Source organism: Lineus longissimus, chromosome 18 (assembly GCF_910592395.1).
Source record: "Lineus longissimus chromosome 18, tnLinLong1.2, whole genome shotgun sequence".
Taxonomy (NCBI): domain Eukaryota; kingdom Metazoa; phylum Nemertea; class Pilidiophora; order Heteronemertea; family Lineidae; genus Lineus; species Lineus longissimus.
The window spans coordinates 14484287-14503796 of NC_088325.1; the positions used below are offsets into that span (position 1 = coordinate 14484287).

Here is a 19510-nt window from a genome sequence, read left to right on the forward strand (position 1 = left end):
TGGCATCTTACGTTCGTTACATTCTAGGTACCTTCTCCATGCTTCGATGCTTCTAAATACCAAGATGCTAGTCTTGTCACAACTGTCCAGTACACTCACCGGCATCTTCCGTTCCTGTAATACTTTCTTCAAGTCTCTTGTGGTGAATAGAATTCCCGGGGCTGCCGCAAAACTATTTTGGTATGGATCTAATAAAATGTTTCTGGTTGTGGTACAAACTTGCGTATGCCTATATGCCTACATGCCTACACCACCTGTATTTATATAATTGGATGTGCTCATCTGTCACCGAATTGCGCAATGTATCAAAATACCAATTCTAACTTGAACCAGCGTCGTATATTATGATTGAGAGCACTGACCCTTTAAAGAGGTTAAACGCGTGACGTACTTACTCGAGTTACTCGAACGACCGCGCCATGTGCACGCGTGACTCTTTATATACTATAAAATCAGCGAGTTGGATATAAGCGCATTGTTGGTTCAGTGGTAGAATTCTCGCCTGCCACGCGGGAGGCCCGGGTTCGATTCCCGGACAATGCACGAATCATTTTTTATTTTTTATAATCGCACCAGCCAATGTTTTTAGTACGACTCGCATCCATTTATAACAGTGTAAATAATTGAGGTTTACCCAATTTTAGAGGTGTCGTCTGTAAACAACGCGTCTGCAAAAAAGTCTACTGATATCTATTTATCGCAGAAAACTTACAGTTTCTACTGAAACAGTGAATTATCCTTTCTATTCTTGAAGTTGCAAGTTGCAGGAAGGTTGCTAATCATCCTGTAATATAATACATGTACTAGCATTGTACCCGCGGCGCAGGCAGGTTCAAAATGGGCTATACCTTGAATAGATTGAATTGCAATGAAAATCTAATGCAATATCACTTGGCTTCTGTGAGTGGTAGAGAATTGACAGTGTCCGATTAAAAATTCCTCATTACTGCTCCGCTGAAGTAAATTTCCGAAAATAAACATAACGTTGCATCAGGATAACATATCACCTGCAAACGTGCAAAATTTCGAGACGAAAAACTTCCCCCAAAAGGCACTTTATCGAGCCGCCTTATAGTATTATGATACAGATTGTATTGCAGGATGCTTGGCCAATTGTCTCTCAAATCAATTAAAGCGCCACGGGGTGGTAAAATATGTAACGAAACGAAGAGACCGAGGACAAGACAAAAGAGGGGGGACGTTCGTAAGAGACAACGGCACAATATCATTCACTGACAAACTTAGTTCACTGACAACACATACGACATGCTAAACTCTAATTAGGAAAAGGTGTTCACAGCTAAAGAATGGATAAAATCACATTTACTCAGGATTGGCACAACTATCAGAGACGTTTGAGGACAGTGTTTGGATTGTGTCTTTGTTTAGGATTGTTCACGGCTTCAACGACGCGAGCAGACGACGGATTTAGGTCTGGTTCGGCTGCTGGTCAGATTTTGAGAGGCAAGAATATACCAACAAGGTAGGACGAACTCCCAATGCCCTCGAAGTTATCTTTTTGCGTCCTTAATCTGATCTTGTCGAAAAAACTCCATCCTGCCTGTGGGATTGGCGTTACTAGAAGGCAGTAAGTGCATCTTTCTAATCATTTGGTGTCCCGCTGTAGACGGATTTGAAATGTCTTAGGATAGAACGGGTGGACCCCCTACAATGCAACGGTCAAAATCCTAGGGCATGGGGGGGGGGGGGGGGGATCGTCGGAACGAATTCAGACATCGCATGTCAACTTTCTGTCTTTTGCGGCCTCAAGCGGTATAACGTTTCGAGGAAAGTTAGAAAAGTCGTCGTCTCTCTTGTTGCGTATAGTATGAGGACACTGACGCATATGGGGAGCAATCACACATATTCTACACCGGGACTATTCAGTTATTCTTGTTATAGCATCCTCTCAAAAGGCCTATTGTTCCCTCTTCAAAATGTGTCGTTGATTCAAAGCGTGTTAAAATCATCGTCAGTACAAACTCTAAAGGCCTAATTAAGCTGATTGGCCTAATTAGCAACTGTCTTGAGGAATTTCGACGGTGTTATTATCAGGGCACTCCAGAGTGAGAGGTGATATCCGTTGAGGACAATCAGGGATGGACACTGCCATCTTTAGTTCAATGCACTAGTTTGTCAATGCACTTATGAACGATACCCTAGGATATAGGATATACGTGTATACCGTTAACCCTCCTGTTACTAAAGTGATATCATTTCATTTCGACGAAACTAATTATTAATAGATGACAGATATCCCATGAATAAGACGAGCAATTAGATAGTAATGACGGACTTTCATAATCCTTAGGTAAACAAAAACCGGCTATTGTCGCTGATACAAAACTATGATATCGTTCTGACATGTCTAAACCCTATTACATAGGCTCTCTCAGGCCCGATATTTAGTCTAAAGTGACATTAAGAATATAAGATTAAGCGATAAAACCATGACACAATGACAAATTCGTCTAACGTGCGTAGATTTGTTGTGTAATAAAACAAACAAGTTGTCATATTTTAATGAGCGCTAACATAAGTTAACCCTTCATCACAAGGACCAACTCATCCCTGGGTGGTGCTGGAGTCACTCCGGAGTTCGAATTGGTGGCTGGAAGTTTCGAGGCTAACTTCTTCTTACTCATGCTTTTAGTACCTGACGGTATTACCTATTTGCTTTTGCAGTAGCCCAAACGTTTGTCTTCATGGAACCAGTCAATACTGTTGTCCAGGATGGATGCAGCTCTATCCGAACGGACCATGCACTCAGCGTAGGTATTCTGAGAAAAGAAGGACAAAAGATATTGAGTCCACTGGCAAGGTTATGTCGAGGCCAATCGGGTGCACTCAAATTGCTTCTCTGAGAAGCGGATAACGCCAGTGATATCGCATCCGTCCAGGTCTTGTTCCAACCACTGATGACAATCGCGAATACATCCTTGACATCTTCAAGAATAAGTACTTTGCACTGTAAAGTAACCATTGCGGTGTAGCCTTGCACCGTCTCTTCGCCACAGAAAAGTGAATGATAATTCATCAACAAACTGGGTCAAAACGAGACTTCGTAGACCAGCCCTCTCTGTCCCGCTTTGAAATGCGCCATTAGCTTCCAAACTTCCCAATAAACCAGGCATAACAATGCTGCGTCATTGCTCCTCCCGATTGGTGAGGCCAAAACTCATGTTCGAAACATTAGGAGTGGGCAGCTGTTAGCCAAAGAAGGATACTACTCGGGCCACCTGTATATTGCTTTGAACAGCCCCCCACGGCCCATCACCTCAAGAAATACACCTTAGTGTTTTCCTCAGCCTTTCTCTGCTTGTTTTAGCGATCTGTGAGGGTGTCTGCAGCGAGGGACGATGTATAGCCCCGAACTCGTGCCGCTGCCCTGATGGAGGAATACGTCATACATGTTTGGGAGACACGGCCTCAACACATCAACGTAGGTTTTCATTCGGGGAACTGGCTCATTGCCACTTGCATGTCGAGGCCGTTCTAAGCCACTTTCAGTATGGAAACGCAAAATAAGGCTTTGTAAAACAGACCGTCCAAAACAGGTACTTCGACGACCATTTTGGATTTTGGCGGTCATCTTAAACATGAGGGGGAGGGCAGGGTGCTACTTTTAGGAGAGAATATAGGTCTACATCTACATGGTTCTCTGGAAAGGAAAAATGTTGTTTTACCAGACTCTGGCCTGTTTAGTTTTCAAACGATGTGCTTTTATTGCTGCAGGTCAGGTGAATGCTGATGACACGAAGACAGCCTGCGAAGACCTTAGATGTCATCAGCATTGCTCCGTCCACTTCGACAAAGCATTCTGTTCGTGTCTGCGAGGTTATCATCTCGGGATAGACAGGAGGCATTGCCAAGGTAAGGTCAAAGGACGGTCACACAGCCGTGAGGCCATTGGGGATCCTACTCATTCAACAAAGCGGTCTTCTCCTGTCTTCCTTCCACAGGGCGGGCAAGTCCCCAATCTTGAGTCCGTCCAGTCTTTGGTATAAAACAGGAAAAACCTTCAGAAATCGTCGTCGATGAAGTACATTTGCGCACTCAGTACTTAATCATTCATAGCTCTTCGTAAAGGTTGCTAAACCTGCCAATATCTCGGTTACCAGACCACCATAAATGACTTGGCCACTATGATATGACGTACCACCAGCGTACGGTGTATATTATAAACGGCATCTGGATGAGCGTCGTACAAAATGACGACTTAATATTCTGACAGGTATGATTTGGTAAACATCTTCCTTTCTTTTCACAGACATCAACGAATGCCATAGTCACAATGTTCCGTGTCACCAACGGTGCGTCAATACTCCAGGAAGCTTCCGGTGTTCCTGCTTCGAAGGCCACGTGCTGACCTCCAACGGGAGGACCTGTAGACGAGTTGATGATCATTCAAGTGAGTCAAGATGTACACCCTGTTTTTTGTTTAATATCACTTGGCATCATTGTACCTATCTGCGTAGGCCTACATCCAGTGAACATGCAGTGCAGGACTGCCAGTTAAACCTTTAGTCCTGAAGTTGATTCCAACAAAAACCTTTAAACCACTATTTCATTTTCATGGTTTCCCGTTCAATATTTCTTTTTACAAATCTATTTATAGTTGACGGTGCATGCAAGGGCGGTGCTTGCGAAGAGAAAACGAGTGACGTTCAGTCCGACACACCAGGCAGTCGCCAATCAAGCGCATGGACAAATTTCCGGCCAAACACATTGGTCAACCAGCGTCACGTGATCAATGGAGGTCAAGGCCAGCCGCTCTTTACAGATGATGAGTTTCAGAAGGTTTTCGGGGACTACTTTCGTGGCTCGAGTATGGAGAGTGAACATGACAGATCGCGAATTGGTCGAAGCACAGCAACCATGCGGCGGAACTCTCCGCAGAGTTTTGTTGGGAGATCACAGCATCCAATACAGTCCGAAGTGCGATCAAATTCGGAGAGAAGAGTGCCTGTTGTCGAGTTTAGGAGGGGCAGCAGTGTTGTCCAAGCCAGTCTTCACACTGGCAGGCAACAGGGACAGACATCGACAAACCAAAAGACCTATGGGCAGACGTCCAGTGGAACACAAGGGTATCAGTATCCGTCTCAATATCCTCCACGCAACAGGCAAGGTTACCCCTCGCGCAGCTCTCAGTCCAACCCAGGATACACCCAGAGCTCGAGACCTACTCATCAAAGTTCATTCAACGCCCAAGGTTCTAGAAACTACCGACAGAGACCTTCGCAGGGTTCGAGTACTCAAGGCCAGAGCTCTTCAAGCAGCCATAGCTCACGGCTGGACCCGGGGCAGCATCTGAGTTTCACAAATGGTCGTGCATCAGTCTCTGTTGGCCTGCACCACACCTTTGATCCAACGAACCAGGGTCAAGGTGAAAGGAGCACGGGGTACCAAGGTCAGGGACAAGGTAGCACGGGGTACCAAAGTGAAAGGAACACGGGGTATCAAGGTCAGCGGAGCACGAGATACCAAGGTCAAAGGAGCATGGGGTACCAAGATCAGGGTCAGGGGAGCACGGGGTACCAAGGTCAAGGTCAAAGGAGCACGGGGTACCAAGGTCAAGGTCAGGGGAGCAGAACATATAATGGAAACTCTGGGCGAGGTACCAGTGCTCTCTCCGGAGGAAGTTTTATAAACTCTGGTAGCAGAGGTAGGGACCAGCGAGGTTCCCCAGTCAGTGGCTTCGACGGGAGACGGGCCGGATCCCAGGGATCTACCAACAGTGGGTACCACCAAGGTTACCACCAAGGTTCATCTGACATTGGTATTGGCCGCTACGATGAATCATCGGGAAATTACAGAGGACGAGCCACTAGCAACTTTAGAGGGACAGGGAGGGATTCCCGTGGCTCTTTCGGATTGGGCAGTGTTAGTCAAGGTTCAGCGGGAACTACCTTCAGAGGACCAGAGCCAAATTATCGCGGATCCGCAACAAGTAGTTTCGAAGGCTCCGAGAGCCCAAGATCGATGAACAACATGGGAACTTTCCCAAGCAGGGACGGGAGACGTGGATCTCTGGGACAATATTTTCTAAACGATGGCAGGACATTGGTCAATCAGAGAACTGGTGAAGTCAGCAGTAAGACTGCCGCACGCAATCCTTTCCCTGATCTTTCAGACGGTAACAGGAGAGTTTTGATTGACACGAGCAGACAGTTCTCCAGTCCACAGTCTGCTTCAGCACAGTATCAAGCCGGTACAGGGTTGCGGGCTGGAGGTGGTAGCCCTGAGAATCCAAGTGGGTCATCTTTCCGATCGGTTCCATCCCAGGTTCAAGGTGGTACTCAATTTCTCGGAAGCAATGCACAGTTCCAAGGTCAATTTCCTGGCGGAGCAAACAAGTTTCAGCCAAATAGTAACGGACAGATACCATTTGCTTCTGAGGGAAATACATTTGTCGATACCAGCAAGCAATTTTCCAGTGTGGGCCAACCAGGAATTCCTCCGGATGGTTTCCCATTCCAAAGCAATCAACAGGGCAGGTTAGGGAGGCAGTACATTCAGCTCCCTGACGGCCGTTTCGTTGAGGACACGTCAGGAAGAGCTATTCAAAGTCAATTTCAAGTACAAGGTCAAGGTCAAGGTCAAGGTCAAGGTCAAGGTTGTCTCGGTACAGGAAATGTAAATGGCGTCCAGACACAAAATGGCGGCTGTGGAAGTGGGGCACAGAGTGGCAGTAGCGGACCAGGAGGAGCCGTGGTCGATCTTAGTAAAGACGGAAGGCCGTATACAGACCCCAATGCCCAGTTATTCCAGCCAGAAGTCGACAAGATCCCGACATGTGGGAATTCAGGGCAGGCTGGAAATGGACAGACTGGTGGATGCGCTAATTCGAAGGGACCTGCTAACCGAGGAGCAAACTGGAACCCATCGTATGAACAGTTAACAAATTGGAATGATTTCGGTCAGTTCATGGGGCAAGGGGGTGTCCAAGGATTAAAACAAGGTCAAGGACAACAACGTGTCGGATGTGGAGGAGCCGCTGGACAACCAAATTGGAACGTTGACGTAGGGCGATGGCAACAGCCAATAGGACCGCTTCCATACGGGCCGGTGAATTGTAACGGAGGAGCAAATGGGGGACGACTGCCATGTGGAACGAATGGAGAAGTCAGCTGTACAGGACCAGGGTACGAAACCGATCTTCCCACTGGGGGAAATAGTGGGGTAGGCGGTCAGCTGCCGTGTGGTGCCCGCGGAGAGACAAGTTGCACGGGGCCAAATGGTCAACCAATAAATGGGCAAGTAAATGGTCAGCTTCCTTGTGGGAGCAATGGAGAGACGAGCTGCACCGGGCCTCAGTTCGGTTCCCAACTATCAGGAAATCAGTTTGGAGGGTCTCAAATTCGAAAATCCACCGTGGATCAATCAGGTACTTACCCTGGAATCGGTCGCAGTACAGTGATTGAAAATCCCAATGGCTTCCCTATAGACATGGGCTCAATGAAAACTGGAGGCAACACTAATGGATTCCTAATCGATTCTGGAGATGGAAATGGCAATGGATTCCCGACTGACTCAGGAAATGGAAATGGCAATGGATTCCCTATTGACTCTGGAAATGGAAATGGCAATGGATTCCCGACTGACTCAGGAAATGGAAATGGCAATGGATTCCCTATTGACTCTGGAAATGGAAATGGCAATGGGTTCCCTATTGACTCTGGAAATGGATTTCCAAGTTCATCTATTGACACAGGAACAGAGGGTGATTCTCGCTTGGGAACTTTCCCAATTGAAATCGACATGACTGGAAAGTCGCTAGATGGGGGTACCAGTTCCAATATCCCTGGTGAAGGTACCTTCCCGGAAGGCACAGACAGGAGGGTACCCGAAGATCTCACATTCCCTACAGAAAGTAGCAATGTTAGAGGAAGTGACGTCATCGGCGGGAATTGGCCAAGTGGAATACCACATTCTAGCGGAGGCACCAGAGGTAGGAAACTGTTGAAGATGTTAGCCTACGGTCTTTCCAAGTAAGGCTTGCTTAACCTCGTAGAAAGGAGCTCAAGCCATTGCAGTCATCTTAATCTGTATCGCATAAAGCATGATACAACACCTGTGAAAGCCTTAGAATCGTTCAAATTGATAGTCGTTTTCTTCTGCGTAGATTGATGCGCGAAAAAGTCGTGTTTTTTAGTATGTAGTTTCCCGATGACATCCAGATTTATTAGAAATAAACTTGATTTTACTTGTTTTTAGTCAAACCTATGGTAATCGACCGCATCGTGGAGTTCAGAGCGCAAGTACCTCAATTCGGCGGCGAGGAAGGACCACAAAGGGGCGACATCCAAGTCGGGAAAGATTCATTCAACTCTAGGAACGTAAGGATCACGGCTAACGGAGCCTCCATATTATGTACTGGACCAGCATGCAGGGGACAGGTACAAATTGGAGACCCAGAGAAAAATATTTTGCTCAGAATGTCAAGGGAACCCAGTTAAGGTCTTACTGAAAATCGTGGCACATGCTGGAAGCCAGACATCTCGACAGAGGCATTTCACGTGGCGCTATCGCCCATGGTCTCTGTGATATCACGCTGCGCTGTGTAGTGATCAAGGCCCTAAGCGATATGCGCCACGTAACTCCTTCTGTGAAAATAGGTATTTGGGTTGGTGATGTTAGAGGTATGGCTGCTGTCAAAAAGAAGCTCACTGGCCTCAGCAACAAGGAGATGGTTGCACTGGACTTCTACCATAAATGAAAGTTAACGTGTCTGTGCTGAAGTTCCGCCATCGGAGGCCCAGGCTTCATTACAAGTTTTCAATCAGTGGTTTCGATACATCGGTTCAGGCGGGTGATACTGCGATGCTATCTGTTTTAGGTCCTTTCTTTTGCAGCTCGAAGGTCAGGGAGATGGCGCACTCTCTTTCCAGTGTCCCCGTGGGAAGGTCCCCCGCCTGACCAAGCATGGCATTGCCTGCATGCTCCTGGAAGACCTTGAGGAGCCCGCCTGCAAGCCGCAGTGTGCCAACGGAGGGACGTGCCAAGAAGGGAAGTGTGTGTGTCCGCCAGGGATTACTGGCCCAACTTGCAATTACGGTAAGCCAGGAGGAAGTAACGTAGGAGGGAAGTTGCTACCTTTATCCAATGAACCTCCCTCCAAAGTCATTTCATCTCGGGTGAGCCCAAAACTGTTTTGGATGTAGTTCGACCGGACATTTTACAGTCAAGTGTTCTACGACAATATTCCCATCTACGGATGCTGTTTGAGTTATGAAAGGTCTGCAGTCCGATCGTTGTGGTCGTCAGTACAACTCAGGTGCATCCAGCAAGTAGCCAATGTAATGTAGTTTAGGGCGACAGTGGTATTGGCAGCTCAGTTCGTCATTTTACTGTGATGTAGAAGTAACTTCAGCAACCACACTTTTTATGCTTACAATGTTCGTTTCGGCCTGTCCTTCCAGATATTGACGAATGCACCATCCTGTCAACCACTGCCCAGCGCTGCCCTTTCAAGTGCGAGAACACATTTGGTAGCTACCGGTGCGTCTGTCCGCCCGGCCAGACTCTCAACTCAGACGGCAGGTCATGTAAAAGTAAGTTAGATGATCAAATCACTGTTCGTCTGGTGTAAGATGATGATGACAACACCTTAGTCGTAGTGAACTAAGGCCTGGGCCCGGTTGTTCAAAGCTCGGCTATCTGCTCAGTGACCTGCCGGTTGTTTGGCAGCCATAAACAAGATGATACAAGATCCCAGCAAAATCCTTACGTGAGTTCGAAATAGACAGGTGACTGCGTTCTAGACCATCGTCTGCCTGACAAAGCTTACCTAAAACCAGTTAAACATACATAATTCATCTTTTCAGCGGTGGAGTGTTTTCCAAAATGCATGAACAAGGGCAAATGCGTTGAAGGAACGTGTGAGTGTCCACGAGAATTCATGGGAAGGTACTGCCAGTCTGACGTCAATGAGTGTAAGAATGATTCGTCTCTGTGCCAGTTCTACTGCAGGAATACGTTTGGTGGCTATGTCTGCCTCTGTCCGCCTGGCTCAAGATTACAGCCGGATAAAAGATCATGCACGCGTAAGTATGCAGCAGTATCCTATCCTGGGATCCATCACCACTATTTCGCATCTTCATCTATATCAGGGAATGAAGAGGGGCTTGGGAAACCTTCTTATTCATGATCAGTTACATCGTAGTACAATCAAGACGGTGTAGGCAGCGTAATATCACACAGCGTAATGTCTTTGAATCTTGTTTTTAACATAGATTTGTTCAAAATTAAGATGACGTCGGATAGTATGCATCCCTTTAAATTACCAGAGTGGCAATAGTGATTAGATTCATGTCACACTGGCCATCACAAGGCACCTTTTGCTAATAGCAGTGCTGTACCGGCACCGATATCATATAGTATGTGCATTTATCTTTTAGTTTTAGTCTTGATCTCTTTGCTATCTCTCAACAGAAGAGACGTGTCCCCACGAGTGTCAAAAGGGTGGTGTATGTGTAAAAGGCCGATGTCGCTGTCCTCCAGGATACCATGGTCTCACATGTCAACTTGGTAAGTCAGCATTGAAATCACATTCTGAAGTAGCAGTGAATTTAAAGTGACAACTTTGGGCAAGGGATTAAGGTGGCGAGGAGGATGGAGATATTTCAACAATCCTTTTTGGAGATGTCACGGCCCAGCTGCAAGCAATTTTCATTATAAAATATCAACATATCTCATGCAAAAGTTGTTCCTTTAAGATTTGTAAAAAAGGGAACGTGTATGGAGAAGGAGGTAACTTCGCTCGACCAGGCGTATGCCTTTGATGGGGCGAGTTTAGTCTGCAAGTCTCATCGATTTGCTCAAGGTCGAGGACCCCTTGTAAAACAGATCTACTTTTTTTCCCGCAGACATCAACGAATGCACGCACTTTAAGCCCTGTAGCCACGAGTGCATCAATTCGATCGGGAGTTTCTCCTGCCATTGCCCTGAAGGATTAGTTCTCAAATACGACGCTAGGACCTGTCAGAACGCAACCCTTGCTGCAGCGGATCTGGATATGAAATAGCGACGTCATTTCAGCAGGAAGGCGTCTGCTTTCAGGACCTGTTGGCATTGACAATAAAAAAGAACTTCCACGAGGGTGGTTCAGAATTCACCAGCTAGCAGAGATGAGAATCGATTTTCTGTTGGTCTTCACGTTATCACTGGCTTTAACTACGCAGTAGTTAGACACTAAATGATACCTTTTCTGTAAAAATCTTTTTTCATTGTATAAATTCGGTTGAAGTACAGCAATGCTGGTAGTCAGTCAGGAGGATATTTTTGTATGATACGCGTTCGCATTGCCCTATTACGCGCTGCGCTTTGTATAGTCTTCACGAATATATCACCGTTTTAAATGTTGTGTAGATATTTTAAAATGAAATACACATATGATAAAAATATCATGTTTGCTTGCAAAAAGGTAGCTACCCTTTTTATTTGCTATGTGCAGAGAAGACCACCGTACTTGGAGTTTGTGTGTCTCGATATAGGCCAACCTCATAAAGACCTCACTTTGCCAGTACAAGATTCAGACAGCCAGGCACGATTCGTCGTAAAGCACATGCAAAACCTGACAACTTATGATAACGGAATATAGCAAAGTCCCTGGAGCACCGAGGAGGCAACGATCCACTGCAATAACTGAAAATGGTACTGTCCTTCGCATCAGGATATATCATTCTCAGTGTGACAGTCATCGCCGTAGGCAATGTCACATCCATCGTCGTCTTTTGAAGGACGAGTCGCCTTCAGGACGCTACGGTTCAGTATCTCAGCGTGATGCCGTTATCCGACCTGGGCGTCCTGGTCGTATAAATGGCGTTTCAAGAACATGATTGACATTGGGAAATTTACACTTGGAGCCTACAGATGCGGCAGTTCAGGTATAGCACACCGAATGATGTGGTTTTTCAACAAAGATGACAACGATACGACTGCTAGTAAAACGTATAATTATGAACAAGATAAAGTAACATCTTCTTACGAAACGATCGAAAACTTTTAACGGGGAAAAAGACAAAGAAAAATTTAAACACAACTTGAACCAAACTCGACTATAACAGAACAGTGCGATGAATGATCAAAATATGATATGCCCACATCGAATCGTTGCCGACTTCTCGAAAAGGTCTGTTTTGTGCCTTGAAGTTTTACCAGTCTGAATGGCAGGTCTTCCAGGTTCTACTGTTACTACTGCTACTACTGTTCTACTAAGTCATTCTTACTAACGATACGGTACCATACTCATTTTTCTGAGACTAAATGGCAATAGGTGTAATCATAGTCACGTGTTTCAATAACCTCGTGCTCAAGTTCAAGTTAACGAGGCTCTGAATCCGGTCCTGCGCCATCTCCAGCGTGACTTAGTCGCTGTGCTGACAAATTTGTCAGCGCGTCCACGCATATCTCGATGCCATCATTCCTCTTCGCTCCTGTATCGATTGACGCGGTGACATCAGACTCGGATCCCCTCAAAGCGACCATGCTTCCAGTTAGCACGCCATGGGGATGACCAGTTTGGAGCTTGTCGCCAACAAAATCAAGATGACCAATTCCCGGATAAGAGCCAAGGCTGACACGGTCAAGCTTATCGCTGCCGTGGCGGTAAGGCAAGCCCAACTGTCCTGTTCTTGCGCCACCATCGTCCATGTTTTGAAAGTTCTCGTCGCCTTGTTTCGGATGTATCTGTCCAGTCGCCAATCGAGGTATTTCATTCCGACATGGTTCAAGTGTAGTATAGTCTGGTAGCATTTCCGTCCCGCGGAATGCATCAGCATTGCTTTTAGGTTGAAGGCTAGCATAATCAGAGCACTGACCCTGACCATGAGCTAGGGCTTGACCTGGGAATGAAGCACTAGGATGGCACACACTTCGAGAAATAACTGCATCTTTCCGATATCTGCCATCGTCTGAAGGCAAACTATCAGCACTATTCCTAGCTGACATTGCAACACTGTCAGTCTCACTACAACTTGAAGGATCCCCACTGATAACACTCCAACTGATCTGACTCCAATTCCGAGGCAGTCCGCTATCATATTCACAGCGAGTAGCCTCTAACTTCTGAACCGGGACTGGGACGGCAACCCCGGGCTGTTCATTGCCTCCGGAATTCCGACTCTGTCTATCGCCGACAACGGAAGATAGCATGGCTGGATTGCAGTACCCGTCCTCCTCCATCGCTATGGTCCGCGGTGAGCGAACAACACGCTTGGACGACGCATCGACTCCTTCGGAGAAGCCTGGGTTGTCGATTCCTTCCACGTTGCTAAAACCTGTATAATTCGTCAAGCAATGTTCGCTAAGCTCTTCAAAGACACACCCCGTCGAGTTCAACTCGGTTGTACCTAAATCCTCTACATCTGCACAATCTCCACCTCGCGTGTCAACCGCTGCACTCGTCGCCACCTCGGGCCTTTTATAGCTTTGCATTTCTTGAGAGGACAATACCGGTTCTACGATGAGCTCCTCGTTCCGTTTCGACCTTCGCATCTTCACCAGACATATTATAGCTTGGATGACCCCGAAGAGTAGAACACAGGTCACGGTCAATGCCACAGGTAGAACTACACCCATGAGGGGATCTTGGTCAGCTTCACCTCCGGGAATAGGAGGGAAGATCGCAGTGCTGGTAGCTGAAATGGAGAACAAAACACAATACATTCGAGACCATCAAGTCATAAACGTATGATCAAACTATTTATAAATACTCGAAGATGTGCTAATCCCGTTGAAGATCTGCGCTGGATGCCCTTTGAAAATTTGAAGAAATTCGCCCTACCTCCCTGATCGTAATTTGAGAAGATTTGACAATTACTTAAACTTTACGGTTTGTTTATTAGCACACGATCTCTGAACCTGATGATGATTTGTTGCGAAAATGAGTTAACTCACTATACAGGCAGCCTCGTTCCTCATATTCTTCATAGCCATCATCAAGCCATACTTTCCCCGAATCGTCGCAGTCCACTACTCCGTCGCAGACCTTAGAGTAATCGATGCAATCTCCCAAGTAGCACTCGTACTGGGTAGAGGGGCACCGTGAGGTGGTTGGTCGAACGACTGTAGAGAAGAAAATAAAGGCTTTCAATATTGTACAAGTCAATCCGTCATAAGAGGACTCCGACACACCGAGAGAAGAATATTCCGATTGTCTTATTCTTTATTGTATAGGGTGGACAAGCGTACATGCTGATGCCACCAGGGTATAGCCGAAAGAAAGACGTACCCTGAGAAAGAATTACCTTGCATAACAAACGGATACGATCAATGACTCGACTTCTGGGAGGTATAACCCTAGTCGTTGGTACACAGTGATTGTGTGAGAGCATAATGGTTGGTGTACACGCAAGGGCAAGTTTATTTTTCAAAATAGAGTCGTCGGCTTTGATTTTCTTTGGAGACACCATAGGATCACGACAGTGGTAAATTGTCAGCCGGTTTGGTACCCCCAAACACCATCGCTCTCGACTTATATCTCGTGTGGGCGCTGAGAGCATTCGCTGCAACCTTACCTATATATCCAATGCATGTTATTAGAAGAAAGATTGCCAACATCCTTTATTTTATCCAAAGATTTACATGTATAATCAACACAACGCGGACGTCTTCCATTTTATCAGTCCAGGCTCAACTTAATACATATTTGTTTACGAAGAGTGGTTTATTGGGTGATTGTTTACAAAGACATAAAAGAAAGCTGTTACGCAGATCAAACTACGGCGTGATAAAACATTACAACGTTTTCCTGGACAAAGACATGTGGTGAACACGCACAGTCAATCCTCGCGGTAATCTATACAATGATTAATCCCAATGATATTGACGCAACACCCACTTTCACAATAGAACCAATCTGAAATAACTACATGTACTTGGACAATGACTGTACATTTGGCAAGGTTGACATTTTTACACACCTCAGGTGATGACGTAACGTAATGCACTTGGTCAGTTCCTCGCGAGCGGGCAATGTGAATACATCTTTTGAGATTCTATAAAAAGCGATTTAGATGTGAGTGAACCACCCCACAAGCTAGAATTTGGTTATCATTTTTCCAAAGCAGTGTTTGAATGGTGCCACCTTGGTCTGGGAGAATCGCCACCCCAAGTTATGTGCCCCTGTCATTGGATAATTGGCTTTAGATTCGATGTCCTTCTGACGTACCTTTTGGCCAGCAGGGGATTCGTTGGTTCAAAGGCTGACCTATGACCATTTACCCGAAACTCGAAATACCGAATTACCCATAATCCTCGCCAATATCAAAACATCCGTGGAGCAGATAAATCGGCGTCTCCCTCCAATTTGTTTGATGCATTAATGGACACCTCTAAGTGACATTTGGCTTCATCGAAGGATTAAATTCAACTTAAACCCAAGTATAAGATTGGCCATGTCGATTTAATTTAATCCCTAATGTTGGTGTCTGCGACCTTATAACGTGACAGGTCGGGAAGCATATGTCTTACATTAAAGTCGGGGGCTTTGATGTGAGAATAAGTTTGAAATGGACACGCGCCGTGTGCTTTTGAAGGTGACATCGTGACTCTGTGGATACATTCAGTTTTATACAGCTTGTATATCAAAGCTAAAACCACCTTGGCAAAGTATGACTGAAATATACCCTTTCCACTCAACTGGGAGCATAGATGACACTGTGTCAATAAGGCCGTTTTTGAAGTGTTTTCGTTGCTTAGTGTTTCCTCCTATTGGTTTGGAACGCTGAAGTTTGAAGTGTCCGTCTGTGGTAGGGCTCGAACCTGAGCTCGGGAAAGCGAAACCAAGGCTGCCGAACTGACTTAAGCCTGGTCTGCATTGAGCAAAGCTTTGCTTGCCAACATCAGCAAACTTTGTGTTTGGTCGTGTTAATTGGCGACAAAGAGTTTGAACGGTTTCAGTAATGTGGGCGCATTGATAACTATTTCAAATACAACTTTTCAAAATTTATCAGTTCTTCTCTGACAGGCAAAAAATGAAACTATTTATCGTATAAGGTGCCGTAAGTAATGACTCGAGCTACTTAGTATGTAATGGATATTGGTAAAAAGCATCACCAGACGCTTAAATAGCACTAATTGAGGAAATACGCGCATGTGTCTTTTGGTAACTGTATCAATTTAATGACATATCACCTTATCGAAAAGAAATATGGTTTTTTAACGTTCTTAATGGGAAGTACACGGTATTAATAAACTCACTTGATACGCATGTTGCGCTAAAACAGGAAATCTTTTACTCTACTTCCTTTTCGGTGTAAAAGTTGTTTTTTACTTGGCGCTAAACAGGGAGACCTGCGCCGACATATCATGCGTATGTTATCTGATATCGTAGAAAGTATTGTAAAGATTTTTATTAAAAATATTAAAATACGTCTTTGTGTTTCTATCATAGAGCCGAATACGCCCGAAGGAATCTCAGAAGGACTAGAAGATTCATGTACCTGTGAAGGACATAAGAGAAACGTCTTTGATACACTGGGTATTGTGTATTTGCTACCCTGGGTATCACAACTTTGGTACTCACGCTGTGGCCTTTTTGCGATTTAAAGGGAAATATTTTTTTGCGATTTAAAGGGAAAGATTTCGGCACATTCTTGACGCTATTAGAATGATAATGAAAAAAATAAAGAAATAACACTATTGTGTACACGAAAGAATAAATAGCAACAAAATGAAGAGAAAAAAAGAGAAAAATGTAGTGGACTCACGGGGAGTCGAACCCGTGAACACCAGAGCGAAAGCCCAGCATTCTTACCGTTGAACCACCAAGGCTTTCATGTTAGTATGGAGATCTTCGTCGCGTGTCATAGCCAGGCTACGGCGATCTGAACCTTGTGTGAAATAAGGCGAACTTTTATTTCACACAAGTTTCGGAACTTTGAGAATATTTGTGTGTTGGCCACTTTGATGGAGGGCCTAGGCCAGCAATAAATCATAGCTGCTTTTAATGAAGCGTTGCCTTGGCTACCAGAATAGTTGTTTTTACTAATGATTTTTATGAGTGTAATAGGCACGCACAAGCGAATCCTCGAAATGACGATGAGATATTTTCAGACACACGACATGAAAGGTGGCATAACCATGATCACCCTGTGCCATCACATTCTTTGTTTCTTATCTAATGCATCTACCAAAGTTACAGCTTTGATTTCGAAAGTCCCCTGTGTATGATCAGGTTATTTTGCATCATAATTGAAAGGGTTTCTATTTCGAATCCCGAGAGAAGCCGTTTTATAACCATTCATCAATTCACAAAATCATTGCATGAGAGTTTTAACTAGGTGATTTGCTTTGAATCTGCTGAAATTGGTGAAAAGGTTAAGCCCAAGTTGCTCAAGAGCAGTTTTGTCACTAATGCTGGCCTTGAGTTAACTTGGCGTTAAGTCTTAGGGCTTAACTGAAGGAGATAACGCTAAATTAAGATAACGCCAGCGTTGGTTACAAACGTTGTTTTAAACAACCAGGCCTGGTGAAGAAGAGAGAGGAGGCACGAGTATTTGACAATGCGATTCTCACAAAATTCCCGTTGTAATACAGTATCTTTATGATTATGGTGTTCTATGCATTCCTTTTAAGATATTTTTGTAGCTGAAATTGCCTGAAAGGTTTCAGTAAAGATGCTCACGATATAAAACACGATGTCACATGACATTATTCAACCCATCCAATAGAACGGCAGAAAATTCAATCAAATTCCTGCAAAAAGTAGTCCTTCCTGCAAGATGCGATGCTGCACTTTATCTCCATCCAAGAGTCACTTCTACTTCGTTTCATTTCAACATGTGTCGGGGTAATATAAAACCATCACTAAGCCGGAAAGAAGCTTTTCTTTCCTCATTCAATTACAGTGGGGTTGCAACAAAAATATCGGCTATTTGATGTTGAGATTCATACTGCAGAAGTAAAACAGCTCAGGCATGCTCCGGTGGGTGGTTTCGCGCCTTTCTTGGTATTTAGAAGGGTGGTTTAGAAGTTTTAAAGCTGTGCATTGTCATTCGCAAGGAAAATTTCCATTTGTGGAGTGACAACTCGTTTTATTGTGTACTAGAAGTCTTTATTGAAAGACTCTGCCTGAAGATTCACACCATTATTCGCCAAGCACATACGAGGTACATTTTAGTCCAAAGTACCTTTGAGCACGAGTCAAATGCCTGCTTCATGGCTCACTATATGGCGTAATCTTGTCTGAAATCGACAGAAATGATGGTTTGCTCCAAGATGATGAGAAATTATTCTCATCGCTCTCTTTTCACATGGATCTGTACGTCATAGGAACCTCTACGAGATGTCCCGTCGCTTTGATTCTTTCAATACTTCACTCATTATGATAAAAAAGACAATAGTATCACCCATGACGGATTTTTGGTATTGTCCTTTATGCTATGATACATTTGCCTCCGGAGAGGACACGGACCTGTCAAAATTTTCATCTGCCATTGGCAGAAAACCAACGGCAACTCCCCAGAGGTAACCATGAAGTTAATCTAGCTATTTACCAGCCAATACAACTTTCAGAAATCCAATTATGGTGATTATAGAAAGAATAAACTGTCAAAAGCAGAACTTTTCATTGGCAAATAATTAATAACTATGACAGGTTTGGCCTCGGATCTCCGGCGTGAAATTTCACGCCGGGCGGATTCTGCGCGAGCGCCACAGCATCTATCACAGGAGGCAAAATCTTGAGTCTGCATGATGTCATTACCAGTGTGTAGTCAGTCTCGTTGTGGTAGGCGCCGGTCCCCGTCATGAAAATAGTCGTCAACCTCATACGTATCCCGGAGGAATGGGAAATCATTTCGCCGAGGCAACTTGCCTAATCGCAGAAAATCACAAGAAACAGATATTTTATGGGTTAAGTGGAAATAAAACATGTTCCATCTGGTAATCGAATTCTTCGTGGGCACAATCCTTGATTTCCTGAAGTGAGAACTCTCATGACTCCTACGGGCTTGGTATCTATCTGCCACTGCATTTCATTATAATGTAGCTTGAATATGGCACCGGATAGATCTCTACATCTGTTAATATGGTAATGAAGACAAGAAAACAGCACTTAGAAATTTCATTCTATTTGTATCATGATTGATGTGTTACCAGATAAATTTACTCTGTTTCAACTAAAATTCATGAAAAGACTGTTTTTGATACTATCGTAAATTTGGCAAGCCTGGTAGCCACCTCGGCTAGATGACGATATAGATGAAGTCTCCACCGGACGCGGGCCGAGTGTTAAAAGCCATGAGACTGTAGCACTGTGAAGCCGAGAAAAAAACCCCAGCCATGCCAAACCCTTCAAGTATCCCGTCACTTATTGTACTGGCAAATCCGCCGAAACTAATTATGGGCGTATATCTGACCCGCCCGCTTTAATTTGTGACGCGATGGTAACGTGCAGGCGGATCAGATTACAGTGCTTGCATTGTATCGTGATATAGGGCGCGAATGTGATATGCTCACCGCTGGTCAGTTACACTGCCTCAATCAATGGACCCGGTCAAGCCTG

The 19510-nt window shown here is 44.9% G+C and overlaps 1 protein-coding gene and 1 non-coding gene across 2 annotated transcripts; both read left to right on the forward strand.

Moving 5' to 3' along the window:
- The first annotated feature begins 472 nt into the window (after positions 1–472).
- Positions 473–543, forward strand: Trnag-gcc (transfer RNA glycine (anticodon GCC)). Its single transcript has one exon. It is a non-coding gene; the product is annotated as a tRNA-Gly (tRNA).
- Positions 544–2698: 2155 nt separating this feature from the next.
- Positions 2699–11409, forward strand: LOC135502505 (sericin 1-like). The gene is made up of 11 exons (XM_064795411.1): positions 2699–2771; positions 3329–3442; positions 3736–3873; positions 4271–4411; positions 4619–7951; positions 8218–8339; positions 8856–9057; positions 9423–9554; positions 9828–10046; positions 10435–10530; positions 10869–11409. The coding sequence occupies exons 1-11, from the start codon at positions 2738–2740 to the stop codon at positions 11024–11026; spliced, it is 4689 nt and encodes a 1562-aa protein (XP_064651481.1). The 5' UTR covers positions 2699–2737; the 3' UTR covers positions 11027–11409.
- The last annotated feature ends 8101 nt before the right edge of the window (positions 11410–19510 follow it).